Source organism: Lepisosteus platostomus, chromosome 4 (assembly GCF_059453375.1).
Source record: "Lepisosteus platostomus isolate fLepPlt1 chromosome 4, fLepPlt1.hap1, whole genome shotgun sequence".
NCBI classification, from domain to species: Eukaryota; Metazoa; Chordata; class Actinopteri; order Semionotiformes; family Lepisosteidae; genus Lepisosteus; species Lepisosteus platostomus.
The window spans coordinates 510,858-535,949 of NC_142614.1; the positions used below are offsets into that span (position 1 = coordinate 510,858).

The 25,092-nt window shown below is 41.0% G+C and overlaps 1 protein-coding gene across 1 annotated transcript in view; it reads left to right on the top strand.

Moving 5' to 3' along the window:
- Positions 1-1,801: 1,801 nt before the first annotated feature.
- Positions 1,802-25,092, top strand: part of prkd2 (protein kinase D2) — a 40,355-nt gene continuing 17,064 nt past the window's right edge. The window contains exons 1-2 of the mRNA XM_088627278.1: positions 1,802-2,968; positions 21,545-21,683. Coding sequence (XP_088483404.1) covers positions 2,651-2,968; positions 21,545-21,683 — 457 coding nt within the window. The 5' untranslated portion in view covers positions 1,802-2,650. The remainder of the gene's footprint in view (positions 2,969-21,544; positions 21,684-25,092) is intronic.

The window sequence follows — 25,092 nt, forward strand, 5'->3', positions numbered from 1 at the left end:
TGCTGATCACAGAGAGGACCTCTGGTGCCCACGTCCTACAGAGAGTTGGGGTGTTGTATTTCAGCTTGGGATGCTGGTGGTCTGGTCATTTGGAGCTCCTTTTTGTCATATTGCTAATTAATTGGAGTAACATTCCAAAATACTTAAAGCAGAGCAATCAAGGTACCCCTTGATTACAGTAGCAGGGGGGCAGTGGGCTCTTGGCAGCCATACTAAATAAGTTCCTGAATTTCACTTGAACATTTAACTAGGATGGATTAGTGTCTTATAACCCTAGAAGGATGGCAGAAGCATTAATTTAATTCAATATACAATATTTATTACTCAGAAAGGTAAATAATAATAATAATAATAATTGCTTACACTTCTATAGCGCTTTTCTGGACACTCCACTCAAAGCGCTTTACAGGTAATGGGGACTCCCCTCCACCACCACCAATGTGCAGCATCCACCTGGATGATGCGACGGCAGCCATAGTGCGCCAGAACGCTCACCACACATCAGCTATCAGTGGGGAGGAGAGCAGAGTAATGTAGCCAATTCAAATCATTGTTTTGGGTATAAATGACCAAATCTATATCTATTAAAAACAAAAGACAACTTTCCTACTGTATTCTGAGGGAAAATAAATAGCTAATTAGTCTGTTTAAAGTGGTTGTACTCTTCAAACACAAAAAATAGGGAAATAGGGAACTTTTATTAGCCTGTGTTGAAAGTCATGAGAACAGAATAGCAGCAGCACCAGATTTTTAATGATTAAGCCACTGAGAGTGTGAGTTGTTGAAACTCGCAGTGACCCACAGATCCAGCACCCATAATGAGACTTGATTGCGATGTTCCCAGAGTGTGGAACATTCTCGTTTTTGATGGATTTGTTTTGGCGCGGTGATAAGGGCAATGTTAATTTAGCAATGTCCTTAAGTCATGCAATTAACTTAGCCATTCATGTCCATGTTTCCATGGTAATTGCCCAAGCACATTCTATTTTCTTGCAAACAAAGTGGAATGCTTCCTGTTTTTAGAAACACAAGTGTTCCTGAGACCGGATTTTATGAGCTGTAACCGCCCATGGAAAAGTGGAATGCATGTTTTTTTTTTCTAGAATTGTTTAGGTTAATGTAGAAAAGATCTGGCACATCGATCTTTTCTTTCTCAGCTCTTGCTTTTTACACTAGAACCGGAGCTCCATCCCGCTTCAGGACAGCAGTTACCCTTCTGGGTCTCATTCAGCCAGAGCTCTGAAGAGGGTGGCTGGTCAAGGCACTAAACCGAAGGAGCTTAGAGGGTTCCAGTCCCAGGCATAGATGTTGCATCTCACTCAGAGAGCTTCTGAAGTGAAGCAGCAGTTGTACCCTAGTCACTGTAACATCTTAATTTACAGTATGTTAAATTTTGTCTCATAAACTACTGTCACTCTGAAGAATTGTCCAAGCTGTCCAAAGTCCTAACTCTGTTTGATTAGACATTAAAGGGAAGGCAGGTTATTCTCAGCTCACTTTCTTTGGTTAAAACTAACAGCTAAGTTATGTCAGAAGAGACAGAGCCAAAATAATTTTAAAGCACATTGCTTGGTCAGGAAAAGGATCACATTATGTAAAAGAGGTGACAATAGCTTTCCAAATAAGGACTGGGGAAGAAAGTGATTTTAGTTTGTTTTGGAATACAGTAATACATTAACAATATGCATATTTACTTTGCTGTTCTGCGTTGCCTCCTTATTTTTCAGAAACATTTTTTCTTGGAAGTGGAGAGATAGCAAGGGGATCTGGTTAATAGGTGTCTGGTATGTCTTTCCTGTAGTGAAAAGCAGTGGGATGGCTGGTTCCTGAGCGAGAGGAGCTCTGGGTGTTCTGAGAGAGCTGCTGCAGTCTGGGACGAGCCAACAGATAGAAAACAGGATTCATCCCAGCCACTAGCAGGACAAGGCAGAGGGAAAGAGGCACAAGTTCTACACAGGAAAGCAAAAAGAAACAAACAGCAGGCTAGCTCACAGAGACGAGACGCATGTGTGCGCACACACAGGCTGAAGCAGGAGGGGGTGTGGAGAGGACGGCTTGCAGTGACGTCAGAGCTTTCCTGCACCTCCTAGCAATTGGCCCAGGGGCCTGCCAGTCAGGAGACTTCCTCCTCAGGTCTGACAAAGTTCAGAAAGTAACAGAAGTAGGCAGAGAGAGGGGAGGGAGGCACACACACACGAACATGCAGACACACACTTCTGTGAGAAACTGAAACAGAGCACTACTTGTAAAGCAAGCTAAACCAGGCTCACTCCTCAACAGTTTCCTGCTCTACCACAAAGGAGGCCATTTTGTAGCCCTGCATGAACGGGACAGTTAACTCTCTGTCCGACAGGATCAGGATTTACTTCCTCGCGCCTTGGAGCAGGGGGCAGCTGGTTAGGGACAGGAGGAGGGGGGGGTGGGCGTTTTGCATTGCCGCTCTTGATTTCCATAAGAAGGAGAAGTACGACTGTCTGACTGACATTACAAGCTGACTGACTAAAGAAGAGGAGGGAAGGGGCTTTTCTGAGTACAGGGGGAGCCTAGACCAGCTCCTGGCTGTATTTGTGAGCCTCCCCCAAGCTTCCATCCCCTGATCTGTCTCTCCCTGTGCAAGCCCCCTCCATCCAGGTGTGACACCAGAAGGAAGATGATGAACGCACCCGCCAGTCTCTGCCTGTCCTCTACCTCGCTCCCTTCGAGCCAGGTGTACATCAGTGCCGGAGCAGGATCTTCTTCCCTGGGATTGGCAATGATGGGCTCACAAGGGAACACACCTCCAGGATTCCCACCTCCTGACTTTGGGACAGCTATGGGACCCGGGGGGCTCATGTCCCCTGTTACCCCGTCCCCAGCCGGAGTCTCCTTCATTATTCAGATTGGCTTGACCCGGGAATCTGTCCTACTGCCCCAGTCCGCTGACCTGGCCTATGTCAAGCAGATGGCCTGCTCTATAGTGGACCAGAAGGTAAGAATCTCTTTATTCTGTGTGTATAGCTGCAGAACGCACTTCATAGGACAGGCACACCAGGAGGGGTGAAGTGTCTGGAGACTGAAGAGGACTTTTAGTGCCTTTCTAAATGGCAGGGTGTGTACACAATGGTCCATGTCTCTCGCTCACCAGGTGAATGAGTGACTTTATTTTATTTCCCTAGAGTGCAGGTCAGTCAAAACAGAGAGTCACTGCTCTCCTGTGGGAAGTGTTGATCAGCTCTGCCCCTGCTCCCCCAGAAAACAGCATCTGAATAACCCAGAAACAATTTAGTGTGGCTGTGATTGGAATTTAGCAAACTTATGGGAGACATGTTTGTTAGTGAGCAGTAGAGCACAGTGTCTTTTACACGAAGACTTTATAAAGAAACAATAAAAGAAAAGCTCGCCCAGAATAAATATAAATATTTATATATAAAATACCCATAGTAAATATCCTTAATTGTATAACCCTTTATCTGGAAAGGCACTAAACAATTATTTATCCTACCTTGGCGCCTGTTTTAGAGACTGCTGGTTAGGTTTACAGCCTAACCTAACATTCTCTGGCAGAGAATGTGTTTCTACATCTCTCTATTTTGTGTCACTGACAGAGCATCGTCGTGAAGGGGCTGCAGGTTGTGGGCTCACCTGTATAATTGCCCTTTAAAATAGGACTGTCTGGGCATGTCTGCCTGTTGTATTGGACAGCCTGTTCAGTATTGGACCAGATATTGGACCAGATCACAGTTTATGCATAGCAGTGGGTATGCCTGTGCTATGATTCATGGTGACTTGAGTGCTTTGGAAATTTAGCATAAAAGGTTTGTCCTTCGTCACACAATGTATTTTTTTAGATATGTTGACAGTGTTATTATGGTGAGATGTACACTATAAAGTGTGATGCAGCACAGCAGTAAAGGTAAGGAATCACTGATTATAGTGAAGCATGTTTATTTATTTTAGTTTTGTGCAGTATTTTTGTTTGACACATTCAAAGTTTTTGATTTGTAATGCAGAAATCATACTCATATTTTCTACCCCCATTTTTTAATTTTGACAGTATGTTAATGAGGAAAACCATTATATTTTGTACGTCTGTGATGTCTCCTGTTGGAATGCTTTGTGAAAATGAGGTGCAGGTTTTTCCCCTAGAGCCAAAAGCTGGAAAATCAATGTGTCTCCACTAGCCTGTATTATTAGTCCATGGGACATTTTCTCTAAGCCCTGTTACTGCTTAAGACAGACTGACAAGGGATGCCCTTGTTTCATTGTTTGTGAAGTAAGCCTGTCCACTTTTTGGTAGTTCAGAAATTGATTTTTCCTGTAAACAGGAGCAGACTACTTTTTATAATGTGATAACTGCATTTTTTCTTATGTGTTCTTATGCCAAAAAAGCAAACTACTTCTTTCAAAGAAAATATTGTTCTGTGTTAGTGCAGCAGGCAGTGTTTCTATGTTAAGTGACATAATAACACTAAACAATTCATAACACTTTCCAATTCACATTAATTCATGTGCATCACCAACCTTAGCGTGAATGACATGAGGCAATCGAAACACTCTTGTAAACATCCACCGAGATCAGTGCAGATGCTTTGTTTTGGGCGTTTCTTTAGTCAGCAGTTAAACAGTGGAATGCAGTCTTGAAACACAGAAAATACATTTCTAGAGTCACCTGACTGGCTTCTCTTCTGTTTGCCCTTGATATTTGCCATCCTTCTGAGGCTACTTCAACCCTGATATTATTAACCAGAGTTTTAAACAGTATACATCTTGATAAGAGTCTAGTTTGATCATATATAACTTGCTAAGCATAGAAAGGGCATTAATCGCATTCTCAAGTAGCATACACTATATATTGTAGATATGTAATGAAATGATCAAAGCAAAGTTCTGTGCTCAACGATAGAACAGTAGGGTCTGTACTGGGCATCAGAATGAATAGTGTCAGAGCTTGGAGCTTTTGTCCACTTTCCAATATTATATAACAGTCCATTTTTGAAACTTTATGAAGCAATGTGAAAAGATCATTGTCTTCATTACCTGTGTATGAGGTCAGGAACTTGTATCTTAGCTGTTTTGTGCTCCTTTAGAGCAGCTGGGTTTGTGAACCCAGAGACTGTGGTAGTAGATATAGGAATTCCCATAAACCTTTCACCAGTGTGTCTCATTCGTTCTCGGGAATGACAAAGGTTTTTGCCTTTTCCCTTCGTAGAGTATCTCAAATAACTGCTTCAGAAACTAAAGTTCTTAAAATAAATCAAGAAAACACTTGCCTGCATTTCCTATTTTTCTATTTCTGTTGGAATTGTGTAAAAAACAGAAATGCAGCAGTGAGAACAGAAGCCTGTTGTACAGGCACTTTTCCAGTTTGCCGGAGAGGGCTGTCCCTGATGAGTTTTCATTGGTGTGTTGTCCGCAATAGCTGCTTCATTGTTGTCTGTGAGAATGAAGGCGAGGAAATTGCCTTCACTTCCTGGCTCTTGTGGCACAGGAGCAGTTTTTCAGGCATGATCTGCAGCACCCCCAGGGAATGCTGAACACCAGGACTCTGTGATCTCTGCAGGCCTTCAGGCAGGGCTGCCTCCTTGCGTAACCAGGCATGTCTTGAAGCAGTCAATTCTAACCAGCCCGAACTACTCTGAACTTGCACGTTCCTAAACACTCCCTATACTCACCCATATTGAACACACACTTCTCTCAAATATTGACATAAAAACAGATCTTAAGCCTTTTCTTCAGTGTGTTCTTCCAATCATAATTTCTTGAAAATTACCATTTGAGACGTTGCTGTTTAAAGTTTTTGTTTTGCTGTAGTAAAAAACATGCAGCTCTTTTTGGACACCAATAATTTTGTTATATTATAAATTATTAAAAGATTAATTACTGTATATAAAACTTTAGTTTAATGAGACACAAATCCTGTTTTACTTTTTCCTGTTGTTTGTACCAAGTACCTTTGCAGATTTTCAGAAAGTGGTCATTTTTGCGCTATAGGGCAAAGCTTGGAAAGTCACGAAGTCTTCATTCTTTTTTTCTCAATAGATCCTCAGAGCTTCTCTGTTCTAGAAAGTATTTATTTTTTTCTGATTACAAAGAGTGAAACTCAAAGTTTTTGTATTGTGTTTTTTCTTTATTTGAGGGAACACCACAATATAGGGAGTTTCACCAGCCTTGTGCATGGCCTGACACAGGCACACCTTTAAATCAAATGAGACCCCATCTCATTTACTCACAGTTCACCTTGATGTTGAGGTTACTTTCAGGAAGTGTAGCCCATAGCAACAGGAAAACCAGCCTTAACCGGTCTTGGGACATGGCAGTATCCCATTCACACAGGTTCCTTGGTCAGCTTCCGTCTCTTATTATTTTAGCTTTGTAAAGCACAGTTAAAATAAATGTTACATGTGTGTTTCCAAAATGAATCCTTTCAGAAATCAGACCAACCCTTGTAAGATGTGAAAATAAATCAGCCATGTGTGTAAATTATCTAAAAGATTGATGAATTAGTTTCCAAAACTTAAAAATCTTTAAAAAAACTAAAAAATAATCAACCCAGTTTTTTTATTTTCTTTCGTAATGTTATATTCAATATTTACTTGTCTCTCACTGTGCAGGAAAAGTCTACAGTCAAGTGTTAACTGATTCTGCAGTGATGCTGAGAAAGAAAAAAAATCAAATCAGAATGACTTTTTTTATGATCTTAGACACATTCACCAATTCAACATTATCATGCATTAATTTGCCATTCTGATCACCTCCTAGATGATCACCACTGTGTGTGGAGTTAAATAAGCTCTGAAGTATTTTGAGCAGTACTGTCTGAGCTGTGCTGCAGTGGTTAACACCACTGATGCAAACATGATGTAGCCTCTACTGTCTTGAGATATTTTAATCATATTTTAATCATAGTCATCAACATTTTAATGATGACTAGCATGCGTTCAAAAAATTGACTTTTTTCAGTTTTAATGGATATGTGCGTCACCCTGCTGCTATCATTAAGACAAAAATATTTGTACAGCAAAACAGTCACTGGGTAGCATACCGAATTTGAAAAAGATCAGCTACTGTAGGTCTTTAATTTTCCCATCAACTCTCAGACATTCAGAACCTGTCAACACAGAATGCTTTACACATTTTGTTGACTCTGACACTAAGCTCTGTGCATTGCACAGAATGTCTGAAGTCCTGTTTGTCAGTATTAAATTGGCTTGTTCACTGACCCAAGACTAACCTCACATGACATACTAGATTTGTGCCCGGCTGTCAAACCAGATGTGATGGCTGCCTTTTCGTTCATGGAAATGTGTGCTGGAAGACCACTCCCACTCTGTTCTTTTGGGTCTCAGTTCTGGAGTCTAGGAAATCTCAGAGTACAGACGCACCTCCACCTCTCATCGCCTCTCCCTGTAGTCTGGTTTGCCCGTTTTGAGATGTGTTTCTGGTGCTGATTTGAGCAGGAAGAGCACAAAAAAGCGGCAAATGTCATAACCTATAATTCACATTCTCTGTTGAAGGGAAGCTCTTTCACTTTATTGGGTGGATGTTTCACGTGCTCTTGGTGTCTGATTTAGTAGTGTTGTGGACGGGAGTTTCTAGTTATTCCATATTTCTCCTCTCCTCTCGAAATATTGACTGATCCCAGGGCTGGCAGGTCTCCTACACCTTCAGCAGTTACTGTTAGGTTTAGGTTTTGCCTAGTTTTCTGCAAGCCACATTTTGTTATCTCTGCTTTTTTAAATTGTGTTCTTGTTGTGGTTAATTACGCATTTACATTTTGTAATATTTTCTTGAAATAATCCCACTACCTTTCAGTTGAAATTGGATCTTACATCCAGAACTAGACAGGACCATTTCTACAGTTGCTGGTAGGAACCTTTGTTCTCAGTTCTAGAACTGCTTCCAAACTTCCTTGAAACACCAGCTATCATGTGCTTCACATTTAATGTTTTCCAGTGATAATTTCAAATTCTTGATTTCTGTGAGCCCCACAGTGCTCACGGAGGTGTGTAATCAGACCTTTAATAACTTGATGAAAACTGGCAAATTGGCAGGTCACTGACTTTTAGACAACCAAAGGTTAATGTCTATTTGTCCTTCTCAGACTTCCTTGTCCCCATTAGTGGGAGTTAAAAGTAACTAGCTTAAACTTGCTTAGATACCAATGTACAGTAGATTTTTAGACCAGTGACAATTAAAATCCTTGTGAGGCAGTAAGAGGTGGCATTAGAAGAAAGACACTTATTAAGGGGGAAGAACCAGGTCAAAATGAAACATATCTAATTGGACAGCTGGCACCCAGACGGGTGAGATTCCACATGAGGGGGAAGAGCTGGTTCCGTGAGGAACTGGCCTTTGTTCGGCTGCTGCTGAGTCACGCGGTTATTGATGAAGACAGAGAGGTGTCCCTGGCCCAGCAGGATCAGCCCCTATAGAGGGCACTGGAGAGTGAACACCTGGAAAGAGCAGAGTTAATTGAGTGGAATAATGATTAACAAAGTGAAGATAATGAGTAATTATGCGACATGGAGTGAGTCGGGTTGAATACTCCAGTACCTGATTGTTTTAAGGAATACTGTAGATCTGAGTGAAGATCTGAGTGAGTGAAACCCAGCGAGAAGAACGAAGAAAGAGAAGACTGTGCAGGCCTCCCAGAGTGGGGACTAACAAAAGACCTAAGAGACCAGAAAATAAATTTAAAAAGTGCAGAACATTAAGGTGACGCGCAGGCAAGGCGTGGGTAATGTGCTGGTGATCTCACAGATCTAAAAGATTATCAACTGTAAATGTAATGATTTCATACAAGCCTTGTGTAATATATTAACTGGACAGTCATACTGTATCAGAACAAAAGTAAATCTTGTATCAATTTTGCCATCTTACAGCATACATTTACAATAAAATTCCTCACTCTGCTCTATTTACTGTAAATGTTTATGAACCTTTGATTAGTTAAACACTGATGTTAAACATGACATCTATTTTTGCATGTTTGGAATTTATACAGTATATTCCATTAAATTCAACATCAACCTCAACTGTAACCTTGTATTTTTTAATATTTAAAATTTCAATTCAAACAGTGAAAACTGGCCATCCTACAAAGTGGTTTATGGATAAGTTGTTTTTGTATCATCTTTTAGAGTATTTCCTACAGTATGTCAGCATTTGAAGAAATAATATTACTCTTATATTATTATAATAATACTAATATTAACTCTGGTTTAACTGCATTTTTAATGAGGTTATTGACTAACTGCTGTGACTTATTAGCTTTTTATGGTCAATCATTGTGAGCACGATCCCCCAGAAGGTTCTCTGCCCTGAGATTGAGTACAGTATGTGTTCACACTAAGAAGACCATCGTAATGAATCATATTTAAGCAAAAAGAAATTTTCAAAATAATAATTGTTGTGTCGTGTATGTTGTGGCTAAAAAGTTTGTATACAAGTCTTGGAAATGTCCTGGAAAGTGATGCCTTAGAATGAGAGGGAACTGATGCAGCTCCTCCTCTGTTCACTTTCCTGTGGCCACAGTTTTCACCCCTCAGTGCATCCCTGGTTGGCAGCAGAAACAGCTCTATTTACACATCGATTTCTTTTCAGCTGATGGCAGCCCTCAGGCCTAGTTCTCTCTGTGGAAGAGTTTTGCTACAGCTGTTATTTTGATGGAGATATGGGTATTGCCACCATGATAAGAGTGCCTCTGTTTGTTCCTGGGAAAGCTAAAACCGGAGCAGTGAGCTCTCTCAGGGGAGAGAGGAAGTGAAGTCAGCTGTGCATAATCTCTGTTGTGGAATTCACCCCTGTCACAGCCGGCTAATGATAACACTGCAGACATCGCCTTATCAGGCTGTGGCTGAATTTCCAGTTCCTGTACAGTTTCAGTGCTTGGATTTAAAAGGGAAGACCCCAGTTATATGAGACCATGTGCCTGGAACACTTCTTCCTCTCCTTTTCTTCCACTGCTCCTTCCTCTCCGCTCAGTCCAGTTCAGATGTTTGGTGAAGAGCCACAGAGTGTCACCTTCCCAGTGCCTGTTGTTTCATCAGCTGCTCATGTCGGCACTGAAGTCCAGGAACTTGTGTCAGAAGCCATGATAAACCTTCATACATGCACATCAGTGTTGCAATTATAATAATAATGATGATGATGATTAATATTAATCAAATGTGGAGTGGAAACTGATCAGGTCACAAAGCCATTTTTAGCTTTTCAGAAAAAAATTTAGTCATTGGTTCCACTTTAAAAAATCAATTTAAAACCTTTTAAAGCCTAAATATTACTTTTTACTTTCTCATCACTGATTCAAAACCATTAGTTCTAGCCTTGTCAGTGGAGAGAAACTAACGGTAACCTGGCTGTGTTTGGTTTGCATCCCTGATGAATTCCTGCGCTGTCTTTTGCTTATTTGCATGTTCAGGGAATCTGTTTGCATGAAGGGGATTTTTTTTTGTTTTGAAAAGAGTCTTAAACTCTTGGGGTCCAGGCAGGTATTCAAATATGCTGAGCTCTTGTTCACACCTTTGCAGTACCTGACAGAGCCCACAGAACATCCCTTGTTGCAGTGTCACCAAACATGGAGCCTTTGTATGTTGTAGAAACATGGGCTTACTGTTCTATCTGGTATCTGGTACACTGGGGGTATTTAGCCTGGAATAGAAAGTAAAAACTGAAAGGCTATGTGTCTGAGCTTGAAAATGATACTTCACTGCTAATCTTTTTCTGACTGAATGAGAGCATGATGAGTGCTGATCCCTCTCAGTAAGAGCCAGATCTCCAGAGGGCCTGTACATGCTGCGACATGAGCTCACCACCCGGTTCAGACCATTCTGCTGGAAAGATCCATTACTTTCCTTACATTTTCTTCCCTTCCAGATAAAATCCACTTTATTTTTTTTACTTTTCCATTTCAACTTTAACAAAATTCAACTTTGCCAGGAATGATGCTGAGGCTGGTCTCAGGCAGATTCTCAGAGAAAGACCCTCTTTTTTAACATGTGTATCATGTGTAACATCTTTCCGTGCTAGACACATACCCCTTGTCTTTCAGACATTCAGAAAAGGGACAAAGAGAGCTTTGAAGGTTACCTTAGGTAGAGTTTCATCCAGTGTATGAAAAAGGAATATCTGTTGTCAGGCAGTAAGCTTCCTGACTCCATCACTGTTCTGAAATGCCCTGTCACACAGACCTTGCAGTGTTCAGCACAACACACTTGAATACAGATTAGTTTTTCACCACGCCAAAGCCCTAACCTTCAATTGCAAACAAGCCAATTCTGTTATTCATTTCTGCTGCCAGCTCACCACTTGAAATCTCTTTGAAACTGTTGAATTGTTGAATTGTTCTCAGCGCATGTATTCAATGTTTTCAAAGCCTGTAATATAACAGATATTCTAGCTGTTTTTTCTTACAGTGCGGATTTGAGCCCTTGTGGTCAACGTTGTGAATTCCTACAGGTCCCTTATATACTCTATACTGCTGGTCCTGGAGGATTGCCAGGTCTTCTACTTTAAGGACTTTATCTAATTCAGAGATTCACCTAACTGGTCTATATTACTGCTGTTTCATTTAATGACAACTACAAGTTACCTATATTACATAGTGGATTGTGACCCTCCAGGACCAGGAGTGAATCACTGTAATAGGACACTTCCTATGCAAACCGAACTCCATGCGCCAATTTGAAACAAACACTTTCTAAACAGCTCATCTCTCCAACCTCGTATCACACCACAGAGGGCATGAAGAGTGCACAAGCATGCTTCCTGCTCCTGCTGGCACTGCAATCCCAGAACACCAACAGCAGAGCTAGGCATTCTACAGAGCACTGATGCAGTTCTCACTGACAACACAGCCATGTTCACAAGCTTCTGGTCAGTCATGGGGTGAAACAGTTACACAGTACACTGAGGAAACCCAGGCTACATGGTCAGCACTGCTCACTTCTGGTGTAATCCTGACAACAGCTGGAAAATGACAGAGCCCAGAACTGAATTAACAAATTCAACAATTTCTGGCCTGTCAGGCACAACCTGCCTTCTGCCTAGGAGATTTATACTATTAGAATCACTCCATTCTTCCTCATTTAGAATGTATCTGCCAGCAGCCATATCACCCTGCAACTCACAACTGGCAACCCACTGAAGCTAAGCAGGTGTGAGCCTGGTCAGTACCTGGATGGGAGACCTCCTGGGAAAAACTAAGGTTGCTGCTGGAAGAGGTGTTAGTGGGGCCAGCAGGGGGTGCTCACCCTGCGGCTCATGTGGGTCCTAATGCCCCAGTGTAGTGACGGGGACACTATACTGTAAACAGGCGCCGTCCTTCGGATGAGACGTAAAACCAAGGTCCTGACTCTCTGTGGTCATTAAAAATCCCAGCGTGTTTCTCGAAAAGAGTAGGGGTGTAACCCCGGCATCCTGGCCAAATTTCCCCATCGGCTGTTATCAATCATGGCCTCCTAACAATCCCCCTCTGTGAATTGGCTTCATTACTCTGCTCTGATAGCTGATGTGTGGTGAGCGTTCTGGCGCACTATGGCTGCCGTCGCATCATCCAGGTGGATGCTGCACATTGGTGGTGGTGGAGGGGAGTCCCCGTTACCTGTAAAGCGCTTTGAGTGGAGTGTCCAGAAAAAGCACTATATAAGTGTAAGCAATTATTATTATTATTATTATTATTATTATTTCCAAACCTGTGTGTAAACACAGACTAAGTCACTTTGTTTCTGTTCCCTGTATGTTTTACACTTGTTATATTTGTTTCAAGATTTCTGCTTTTCCAGAAATTAGGAAACAAACTTTTACTCATAGGAAAAGAGTTTTGCAAACTATCAGTTTATAAAAGAAATGAAGGATGGAGCCTAATAATTAAAAAGTCATAAGATGTGTTTTCTTCTGTGTGCATTGAACACGCTCCAACTTGAGAAAAGTTTATGCCAAATGGATTTTCAGGTTTAGTCTTGACCAAAATTGTTTCCATGTTAATGGATCTGACTAGTTCTGTGTCCTTCCCTTATTTTCCACCTGGAGCAGGGCACTGCAAACACACACTGCCAGGGGCACAGCAAAATGTCCTCGTACACTGGAGCATCTAAGTCCCTGTACTGTGAAAAACACTTCCAAGTGTGGGTTACTGTCCATCAAACACAGTGAAAGAAGGAAACATCTAGGACATTTATACCAACCACAGCCCTACTGAGGCTATTCTGAAATGCATAAAAAGTGAGCACTTGCACTGTAGTGTTTTCAGAGAAAGCGACTCTTTGCTGGAATGGCCAGGAAGAGGCCTCCAGCTCTGCTGTGATTTGTTTGCCTGTGAAAGTGAGCGTGCGTTGCTGATGTCTTGGCTGAAGTGTTTACGTTGGCATATGTGAGTATTTACCTCTTCTTCTCCATGACTCATGCACAGGATACACAGTGCTGCTCCACAGCTGGTCCCTTACAAGGACGGAGGTTGGCGTGCAGTCGCTGTGTGTACTGCAGAGGGTATCTTTAAGGCAAATAAAAGCCTCCAAAGGCATCATATCCCAGAATGCTACATTCATAAATCAGTCCCTACCATGATAAGCTTGTAGCTGTTTTCTTCTAATAAGGAAAAAAATACACAGCTCCCTTGTAGAATGTTGTGCTAATCTTTTAATGGTTATAATTTAACAGTTTCAGCTGGAAATTTGCTTCCTTTTTATTTTCTAACTGGGAAGTTATTCTTCACTTTCTAACAATAAAAATGCTGGTGTTTGTATGTTTATATCAATGGGTGCTGTTATGTGAAGTTGATGCTAAATCTGTAGGGAGGCAGCAGAGGCTAAAAGTTTAAGAGACATAAAAAAGCAAACTGAAAACTTCACAGCCATAGTCCTTCCAGCGTGCTAACAGTTCTGTTTGAATGAAGGTCAAGGAAAAAACAACTTGTCGAGGCCAAGGGGACTCCACCTCACAAGACAAACAAATGAGCTCAGGGCTGTGAATAGAGTCTCAGCAGGGAGCTGGGCAGAGCGGACAGAGCAGTGGTCAGACTCAGCACCAAGGCGAGGGGCAGAGGGGTGGGGGCGTCTCCCACCCCAGCCGCCAGTGTGCCACAATGGAAGCTTTATTTCACTCAGCATGTCAGAGCTGCCAAGCTCAAGGGGACCCAGTTACAGTGCTGGTGCCGTAGCTCTCTCTGCAGACATGTGCTTTCTTTATTCTCTATCTGGTTAACAAGAACGACTGTCTGGTATGCCTACACTTGCTGACTGGGCAGCTCACAAGCCAGGCTTGTAGGGAGAGATCTTCTGGGTGCCCTGTCTCGAGAGCAACTGCTCGGACCTGAGTCTAGATCTTTCTTCTTGAGTGGTTCTTTTCCCCGCATCAAAGGAAAGCTTGGTCCATGTTTTAGAAGTGTTATTCCTTATAAATAAGAAATATTTTGTCCCAGTAACATGGTGTTACAGACTTAAATAGGGACACGAAGCATGAAAATGTCACACTAGTGGAGCAATTTTCATAACAACCCAAGATCCTACTCTCATATTTGTTTCATAACTGCTCGGGAGAAAAAACTTTTTATGCTTCTAATAATATCTCTTTGTGTATATAAAATCAATTTGACTTGACATGTATTAATATTTGTTATGTATTTATTATAATATATTCATCCATCCATTCTCTAACTGTTTTATCCAATAAAAGATCTCAGCAAGGCAGGGTACACCCTGGATGGGACGCCATTCTATCACAGGGCTCACAGACACTAACACTGACACACATACTCACACCAGAGGCAGTTTTCCCAGTAGCCAATTAACCAACCAGAATTTCTTTGGGCTGTGGGAGAACACCAGAACTCCAGGAGGAAACCCTACGAACACAAGGAAAACATACAAACTCCATACAGACAGAACCCAGTTGTTAAACCCAGGGTCGCAATGCCACCAGGCAGCAACGCTAACCACAACACCACCGTGCCACCCAAATATAAATTAATAAATGTATCAGTAAAATATAAATAGAACCTAAATAAACTTCTGAATATGCAATATTAGTAGATTAGAGGTTTGGATCAATTAACTACCAAATGCGCTCGTCAGGCCAAATGGTTTCCTCGCATCTGCAGCTGTTCTTGTGTTTTTATATACATCATGTTCTTACCCATAATTCATTGCATCTCCTGCTCTTAACGTTAATCTTTACATGGAAGTGACTTCTAATTCTTGTCAAAACCAAGCAATTTTCTAAAGCTGTTTAAAAACTCTTTATATACTGGTGAAAAAACTGAAAGTAAGCCACTTTAAACCAACAGCACGTCTTCTGTTTGTTGTACTAATTTGTGTTTTTAATGGAGTGGAGTGTATGAATTGATGTGAATCATCCTATGTGAAGAGGCAGAGAGAAATGGCACTGGAGTTCGGTGGTCTTATGAAAGACCCTGAATGCCAGGCTGACAGTTACAGTAGCAGTGCAGACCCCACAAGCACTGCACTGGCTGTTTGGTGACCACCCCTCCCAGCTGAGTGAGAAAGCTCTTGCCTTTTGCTGTACTCTGCACTAACAATACATCAAAGAAGGGCTTTGCTGTGGGCTTAAGTGATTAGGATCTGGTGATTAACACATTAAAGAGCCATTACAGAACAGTCAGGACTAATCCAGGCTACAGGGAGAGTCAGTAAGGTTTTATTGTACAGTAATTGGAGGAATCTGATTGGAATCAGTGGAGGACAATATCCTTAATTAAGAGAAAACTTCGTGCCAGAATTTGGTAAGTTCTGGAGTCCTACCGTGATAAACATGATGAATGTGTGATGTGTGTGATATCGATTGCAGAGTGAAAACCTCTCTGAACTCTGCACAGAAAACGTGTAAGTCATTTCCCCATCTGGTCGCTGCATGTCGAAGCTGAGGCCATGTCTGTTGCACAATTGCAGAACTTCTGGTGAGCCGAACTATAGTGTGCGAGCACCATATCACACTTCGCTTTCTGAAAGACATTTCTCTCAAACTATTAAAGGTCAGACTTCTAGTTATTTTGTTAGTGGTTTGAATGTACAGTATATTATAGCACGACACTGATGACATTGTGTCCCCAATTATATATTAGTCCTTTCATTCTTCATTAAGTTGATTTTTTATTAGTAGAACAAAAGCATCTTTTGGATTGTTTGAATGAAGCCAATAAGAGTAATTTAAGGCATACTGTAGCTGCTTGGTCCTCTGCCCAGACAAAGGATACAGCGACAACCAGAAGGTTTGATAGCAAAAACAATGCAGCTTGTTTTGTCATTATCTGAGTTTGAAGGAATATAGATCAGGGATTACTGTTTCAACTTTGAAGGCTGGCAAGTGATGTCAGACATGCACAGTGAGATGTATAGAGATCTGGATCAGAAACAGCCCCAAATGTGGAAGGAAAATCATTTTTTGATTCCTTCCCGCAGTGTTCAATGTCAGGAGAGGAGCAGTGAGGTCTTGAACAGAAAGGCACATAGAACAACCTGCCTGTAACCTTTTCAAATCATATTTCTGTGCATCTATGATTGAAAAGACAACAAGCATAACTGAGAAACCAAACAAAAGGCAGGACACAATAATTAATACTAATTTGTTCATTATTGTCTTTGCATTTCTTGTATTAAATACTTTTTGGGGCATTTTTTTAATGAAGAGTGGGAGTCTTCATTAAAAAAATATAGATGTCGCACATGTCCTACACAAAGGGTTGGGCTTTGGAGGTGTCTTGGAGGGGCTGTGGTATGAGGAATCTGTACCAGTACAGTACACCGCTGAGTGACTTACTGGATGATGAGACATCCCATTCTTCCTGGACTGTTCCAAAGGAGAGGAGAGGTTCTAGAAAGTATATGCAGCACAGCTGGGAATACTAATATTAATACTAATAATTGGGTTCTGTTTTCCACTTGGCTGCTTGTTTTTAAGACTTCTGTGTACTTTCTGTGTACATCTTTTTCCTCATGCCGACTGAGCAGAGGCCAGTGTTGCCATACATACATTAAAAGAGGTTATACTGTAGTTGGTGGTCATACTTTACTTAAGGATTGGCTGGTGCCTGCTAGCATTTGTGCTGTACTTTGAAGCAGATAGACCATTTTAGAAAAATAAAAAGAAGTGATTTAATAAGAAAACAAGATCACAATCCTCTTCTCTTTTCCTTCGGTTAATGATTTGGCTTCAGTCAGTCACTAAGGACTTGCTGGCAACAGCCTCTGGAAGTATAATCCATTTTGTGCACTCAAGCTCAGCTAAAGCATTAAAGAAAGGCCCCAGGTTGTAATTTGACTTTTTATTCTAAACCTCTTTTAATATTGTGTTAAAGAATCTTAGTGTTTTCTTGAGCTTACACGTCTGAATTGAATTATTAAACAGCTCACATATCATGATTGTGCAATATGTTCAACATTTAGAACCCTGGAACATTTAGACAGGTGTGCCTCCTACAGTATGTTAGTATGTTGTTTATAGATTACATTTCAGCCTTTAACACTATTTTTCCCGCCAAGCTGGTCCCAAAATTCAGGAATCTGGGTTTATGCAACTCTATCTGCAACTCGATACTGAATTTTTCCTCACGGGCAGAGCTGAGGTGGTGAAAACTGACAGCAATATCTCCTCTACAGTGATCCTAAACACTGGAGCTCCCCAAGGCAGCTGTCTTAGTCCTAGGCTGTACTCCTTGTTCACCTACAACTGTACAGCCACTTACAGCACCAACCACATTATTAAGTTTTCAGATGACACCTCAGTTATCAGGCTGAATGTCAACAAGACAAAAGAGCTCATTATGGACTTCAGGAGACCTAGAGGGAGTCATGCCCCAATCAGCGTCGAGGGCACAACAGGGGAAACTGTCAGCTGCTTCAGGTTTCTCGGTCTGCAGATCTCCACCGACTTGGCTTGGTCTCATAATACTGTAGCCAGTCTGAAAAACAAACTCTCTGCGGTGCTTAAAGAGATGCGGTTTGGGGAAACAGCTACTCATGAGCTTTTAATGCAGCATAGAAAGTGTCCTCGCTAGTGGCATCACTGTGTAGTACAACGGTACTACCATGCATGACAGAGACACACTGCAAAGGGTTGTGGCAATGGCACAAGGATTATAGGATGTAATTTACCATCAATAATCTGTTCTACTGTGTCTTCTGCTCTACCGTGTATGTCCCAAGACATACATACAGTATGTACATATGACAATAAACTGCTCTACTCTATATTGACTCAAAATCTACATTTTCAAGGGAATCTTCTTGATTTTATTTATTTAGTTATTACATTGGCGCAGAAAAATGCAAACAAAATTTTCTCAAATTGTCATTTGTTTTATTAATGGTTTAATGATATTGGAATATTTTTGCATTAAATGTCCTTGTAGTTAAAGGTTTTCATTTTTAACATCTTCCTCATTAGATACCATATAGTTAACCAGCTTCCAATGCTTTCATTATTTAATTCATTGGAATCTTTGTTTGGAAAACATGACTGACATATTTTGGATTCAATACGAGGATGTTAGGTTGTTTCAATTTTTAAGGACCTTTGCAAGACCTTAATTATTGTCTAACCGCATATGAGAAAGCATACTCTATAAAATGTAAATATGTACTTATCATGGTGTAATCATAATTTAGTATCCTGGTTCGAGAAGCTACAAGATCTTTGCACATTTATTTCTTCTCAGCTACCAGTTGCATCATTAGTTCAAGAAGTTAATTAATTCAGAATTAACTGTAGGAAAACCATGGTAAAAATCACAGGGAATCTTTAAGTTTCAAGGGGTGCAACCACAATTGACCGTGAAGCATCTTTCTACAAATGTCCCACTTCAAAACAAAGAGGAGACTATTGGTGTGACTGGGTGCTGTCACTGGGCTGAGAAAGCACACTATGTGTTTCTTTACCAGCCACACCTGAGCACAGCCAGTGATGTCATCAGGTCAGCACCTGCCAAACTGGTCTGGATTGCTTGCAGGAGTAGCTATAGTAACCGTTGCCAGGAGCTCTGCACAAACATTCTGTTGTTTAACCATTTTACCTATGAATCAACTCTGAGATTGTGAAAGGAAACCTGGCTATACTTCTAAGGATTTTAACTTTTAAGTTAGAAGACTACCTTTTTAGGTGCTACCAGGCATCTGAAACTTAGTCTTTATGTGTCTTTTGTATATATTTTGAAACTGCCCTTTTCTTAGTACAAATTCCGGTCATGCTTACATAAGACACTTTAAATATGGATGTTTTTCTCCTAAAGTAACATTTCAATTTCAATTGGGTTTTTGTCAAAACACTTAGCTGATGCTTAAAGGGAAGATTAAGTGGAAATTTAGTTGATGAGAATTTAAGGAAGTGGCAAATAAGCCTCCAAAACCATAGCGTTTTGGGTTTAGCTCTGTGTAATCTCCTGATGAACTGAACTTTTGCTGAAGCTGGGGTCTTCACGCTGGGGATCACAGAAAGTTCTCTTCCAGGCCTGTCTGATTTAATGGAAGGGGGCAGCTGCAGTGCGGGGAACTGTTTTTCGTCTGTGCCTGTTAGGAAGCAACATTGTGTGACAACAGGAGAGAGGTGGGGTGTAGATTTGGCCCTCGGGCGCGGTGAGAAAACAATGCCCTCCTCAATCTCTGCTTCCAAGCACTGAGCAAGCCGCCTTCCTGTGTGCCCCCCCTGCAGGAGCTACCACAGGCTGCGCCCCCCAGCGGGTTGGGGCACCATCATGTGGGGACTCCATGCTAGCTGAGCCAGAGGGAAGCCAGAGATGCAGGATGAAAAGTTAGGAGTTGGGCAGCGATTTTTTGTTTAGTGATTTTTTTCGCCTGTCTCTTAACATTTTAAGAAGATAAGTGTCAATGTCTATTTCAGAAGGGCTGCCAAGTACCCCAGCTCATTCTTCACCAAGTCCTGACCTGCTTCACTCATCTAATTAGTGGTTTAACAGGAAAGGAAACTAGCACTCTTGTTGAGACCTTACAAAAAAGATCATTATTCATGTCTTCAGTATCATAAGGCTGTATACATAAAACACTGAATTAATTTGTGCACTGATTTGAATTCAACAGCACCTCCGGAGCTGCATACAGTAATTTAGTAGCAGCGAGTTGACAGTTTTAATTGATGAATCTTAGCCCAAAATGTGCTCTTTCTAATGCGTTGCCAGTGTAACAGAAGTAGCAGGTTCATCACAGGTCCGTGGAATTTAACACCTCACGTCACAGCAGAATGAGGTCAGTCACAGTCGCTGTCTAACATGGTGGTTCCTAACCCTTGACAGACAGCTGTGCTGGTGATGTTTCTCTGGTGGACACCTTTAACTTATCTGCTTGCTTGTTCAGGCTTTCAGTTGACATTTTCTTTCCCAAGCCCTGAAGTTAAAAAATACTTGATTTCAGGATTATTGTTTCTAAGCTCAACACATTAATCAGCCTGTTCCGAAATTTCTTCCCCCGATTTCTAACTAAAAAGCTCTTAATAGGTAATCAGCATATGGTGAGAAAACTATCCTCTTCTGCAGAGGCCTGTTGGTTACATTCAGAAAACACATTGGATCAGCAGTGTTATGAACCTTAGGAATTGGAACAAACCTGAAACCGATTACACATCCCTTTCAACATTTCAAGAAAGCAGATATAGATATGCCTCAAACAGAAAACTGAAATGAATTAGCCTGTGATTAAGAACTCAGCTGGAGCAAAAAGCAAAAGACAGATAAGTCCCCCAGGAGCAGGGCGGGGAACCCCCAGTTTAACCAGCTGTGCAGGCGGTGTGGCATTTCCTCAGTAAAGACGCTTCTGAAGCAGAGTCCATTAAAAATGATACTTTTTTATGCCATTTGACATTTTACTCCTCTTCCGGTGTAGAAAACTGGCCACTTATTTGCCATTGTTTTATTTCCAACTGCAATTAATGAATCAATATAAAATGAGGAAAACATCCCTTGTGCACAATCAGGAACCACTCTTTACCTTTATTAACTAAACAATATATCTACAGTACATACTGTATATACATACATCAGTGATTGTAGTGTTATGTACAGTATATTAAAAGCTAGTGAGTAAAGAGGCTTACAGCACAAGAACACAGTATAGGTTACAGGAAAGAAGGAGTCACAGGCTCATTTTGCTCATTCGATTTCTCTAAGGATCTTAGGGAATCTACTTCAGCAATGGTGCTAGGCAACTTGATCCCCCAAACCCCTTTCTCTACTCCAATCTAAATTCATTCCCTCATTGTGTTTACTCATGTCTTTGGTTCCTTATTTTGTCTTTTTTGTATTCTGGACTAGTTTCCATGGCAGTAATTGTCAGTACTTTTCAGGATTTTACAGATTTCTTTCATGTCTCCTCATCTGCATAGACAGATACCTCTGCCACCTCAAGATTCATCTGGTTGTGTGTCGACCCTTCTCCAACATGTATATTAGCATAAATTCCTTCGTTTAAAATTAGATGGATTTTATTTGGAAAGCAGGTTATAAACTTTGCTAAGCAAATATTGGCAGCTGTCATTAAAAAACAGGCAGCACACCTTAAACGGCACACAGAGACTGATGTGAGTCTCCCCTCTCTCTCTCCTCCATCAGTTTCCTGAGTGCGGCTTCTACGGGATTTACGATAAGATCTTGCTCTTCAAGCATGACACTGGCAGCAACAACATCCTGCAGCTGGTGAAAACTGCTTCTGATATCCAGGAGGGGGATCTGATTGAGGTGGTTCTATCCGGTGAGTACCTGCCCCTTCTCCTCTGGTCTAAATCACAGCGTCCCTGTGACATCCCTCACTCGACACTGTCACAGAGTTTTTCAAACTGATTCCCTGCTGTTCTTCCTACACCTGATGATGTGAGGGCATAGCTATATCTGAACAGCAAATACCTTGTGTTTAATACTCTAAACTCAAACTCTCTGCTCTCACCACCTGGCCAGTACTGTGTTTGTTCTCTCCAGCCCTTGTCCTGCTTTCCAACCCAGTTAATTTACTGTTTTATTCATCCAGTCAAAATCAATGTGTCAGTCACAACCATGTCCTAGTTAAATAGCTAGGGTAGTATAGAATATGTGGATTTACTCCTGACATTTAGGCAAAGCTAAAAAATCATCCTTACAATAGTACCATCATTTGATATAGCAAGTGCCTTTGAAATGCTGTGCTTTTATACTTTTTTAATTGATGGCTTTGTGAAATGTATGGTGAGTTAACAGGACAGCACATTGGCATGGTAGCTAGTACCATTGCTCCACAGCTTCAGGAGCCTGGGTACAGTTCTGGCCTTAAATGACCATCTGTGTGGTGTTTGCACATTGTGCTCTTCTGGCTTTTCAATGAGTGTTATGGTTTCCTCCTACCACCTAAAGACATGCATGTTAGAGTTGTCTGGCAGCTCTGAATGGTGTACCCCATGGGGAAGGAAGCTGGGATCTTCTCTCATTACTTGCCCGTTAGGGAAAAGGCTCTGAAGCCCCTCTCCCCTCATTAGCGTTGATTATGGGACTACACAGGCCTCCAGAAGCATGTTCAGTGCTTTGAGAGCAGAGCTAGGACTTCAGAGAGCAGTCAAAGCACTCTTTGTTATCCTAAGCCACTAGAAATGCCCACTTCAATCATTGTTTCTAACAATCTTGCCAATATAATTTTAAAAATCTACCAATGCAGAACATCCCCCATTTTCTCCACATATCAGGACTTTATCTCTGCTGTTTTCCCGCAGTCAGTCTCTGGTAATGGTGTGCATTCATGCTGATTTTCATTTCCCTGAAGACAGAGGTTAGGTGATCCTTGCAGAGCACAGCAAGTAAACTTGCATTCAGCATCATTTTCCTACAAGAGTCTCATTTAAACGCACACAAGCTGTTAATTCTACCTTTCACCAATCAGTACCACCATTTTATAGAATCTTTAGTGGGACAAAACCGATTGTGTTGCATTCCTAAAGAAACAAGGAAAGCATGTTATCATATATATATTTTGAATTACTATATTGTATGTTTTGAATGAGGGTTTTTGCAGAATGGGTTTACAGAAATATCTGATTTCTGCATTCCATTAGTTTGTTTGGCAGAGTGTAAAGCTCGATAAAATTATGAGCCCCAAGGATCTCCTTCCTGGATGACATATGAAAAAGAAAGAGCACAGCCTCAGCAGTGCAGAGTCGCACAGTCTGGGAGGGAGCAGCAGCGCTCAGTGAGAGGAAGGTCCCGCGGGTGCTGGCGGTTTGCGGTTTCAGAGCTACCATCTCAGCTGCTCATTTGCATCTGGCTGTGAGGCTGCCACTCATTTCATCAGCCTCGAAATGAGCCTGCATGCACAGACAATACAGAAGCAGAAATCTACCTGCGTTTCCTTTAAACTACAGTTTTGCTGTGACACTGAAAAAACAGTATTGCAAACTGCTGTGTAGTTCCTTTTTCCATATGGAGAGATCATTTGATTGATTGTGATTTAGTTTAGTTTCATCACTGGATCACAGCTAACCTAGTGGAGCTGTGAAACAAGCCAACTGTACTTAATTGTTTTTGTGATCACAGCCCCTAAGTTTAAAATAGCTGTAAATACATCAGGATCACCATGTAGTGCTCCTGTTATTGAGAACTATTTAGAAATATAATCACACATTGTTGTACATAGCAATAAAGTATAAGCTATTTATTTACGTGTTATAAACGGTTAAAACAAGGGCACTGGGCTTTTCTTGACTACATGCCTTTCAGGGCTCCCAATCACTATCCTCCAGGTGACCCTGCAGGCACTATAATTTGAACACAGGAACTGTGATTGATTATTCAATTAGAACCTAAACATGACTACTGTAACTAATGTTCCAGGTTTATAGGTTCAAATCAGGCATTGAGGCAATTTATAGAAAAGCATGAGAAAATATTCATTTGTCACAGAACATCATTGGCCGAACAAGCACAATAGCAGTCTGGCATTGAACACCAATGGCTGAATTTGCGTTCAATCTCACAGAGTATCTACAAAAACGTTCATCACAGTAGCACTGGCTATCATCTCATGTTTAAACATGTTTGAATTACATTTGAATTGTAAAAATGTAAGTGGTTTTGTTTCAGATAATACACATAATATGATCATAACATACTGTAAGGTGGCAGTTTTTTTGCAGCTATGAAGAAGTTAGAACATTGTCCAATCGAAAAAAGATGTACTGTAACTGGACAGAGAGACTGTACTCAATCTATAACGCTGTCTCCTGGGTCACATACAACACATCAGAGTACAATTCCAAGTACTGTTGTTTTGTGGAAATGAAGATTCACTGAATGTAGTGCTGTTAAAGGTGCTGAAATCATTGCAGAATTTCTTTAGGCAATCAGGATTGAATTTGGAAGGAAGCTGACAAATTATTTTCCAAGTTAATACATAAAGGCTGAGCAATACTTGTTAATCAATACCCGCTTCATAAACACTGAAGGTGTTTATGAAAGTTATCTCATTGTTTTATTTTACAGTATTTTTACATCTTAATTATGTTATTGCATTCATATTCTGATATTTTCAAGAAAAGCAAAACTATTCTATTGACACATTGTGTACATCCATCCCTTCATTTTCTAACCAGTTTATCCAATACAGGGCCATGAGAAAACACTTTTAAACTCATTACTGCATTGTCAATTAAATTTTTGAACAAAATGGACACATGATTATCAACAGCACTGTGCATCACCATTAATTTGCATGTTATGCACGTAGCTTGTAGTAATACTACTTGATGGTTAAGGCACTATAAAGGGAGGAAGGTCAGGTGTAAGTACCAACCATTAAGACCTCTGTTGTCTATGAGTAGGTTAACATGCGGTGTATTGATATTTAGTTGTGGTGGTGGATTACAATCCAAGGAGCTACAATCTCACATGGGGTAATTTAGACTGTGGGGATGTAAAGGGACCAACAATGGTAAGTTGGTGTTAATTTAGTTAAGTTTAGAGCAAGTTGTGTTGGAGTATGAAGAAGATTTGGCAGCTAAAGGCGCCTTCTGCACTATATTGAGTTTCATGAGGTGGAGCCACCTGCTTACAGGTATGATTGTTTAATCAGTGGCTTTAGAAGCGGATATAACCAACCCTTTCAAGAGAAATCCCAGGGTTAGGGGTGTGTTTCAAGCTGTGGT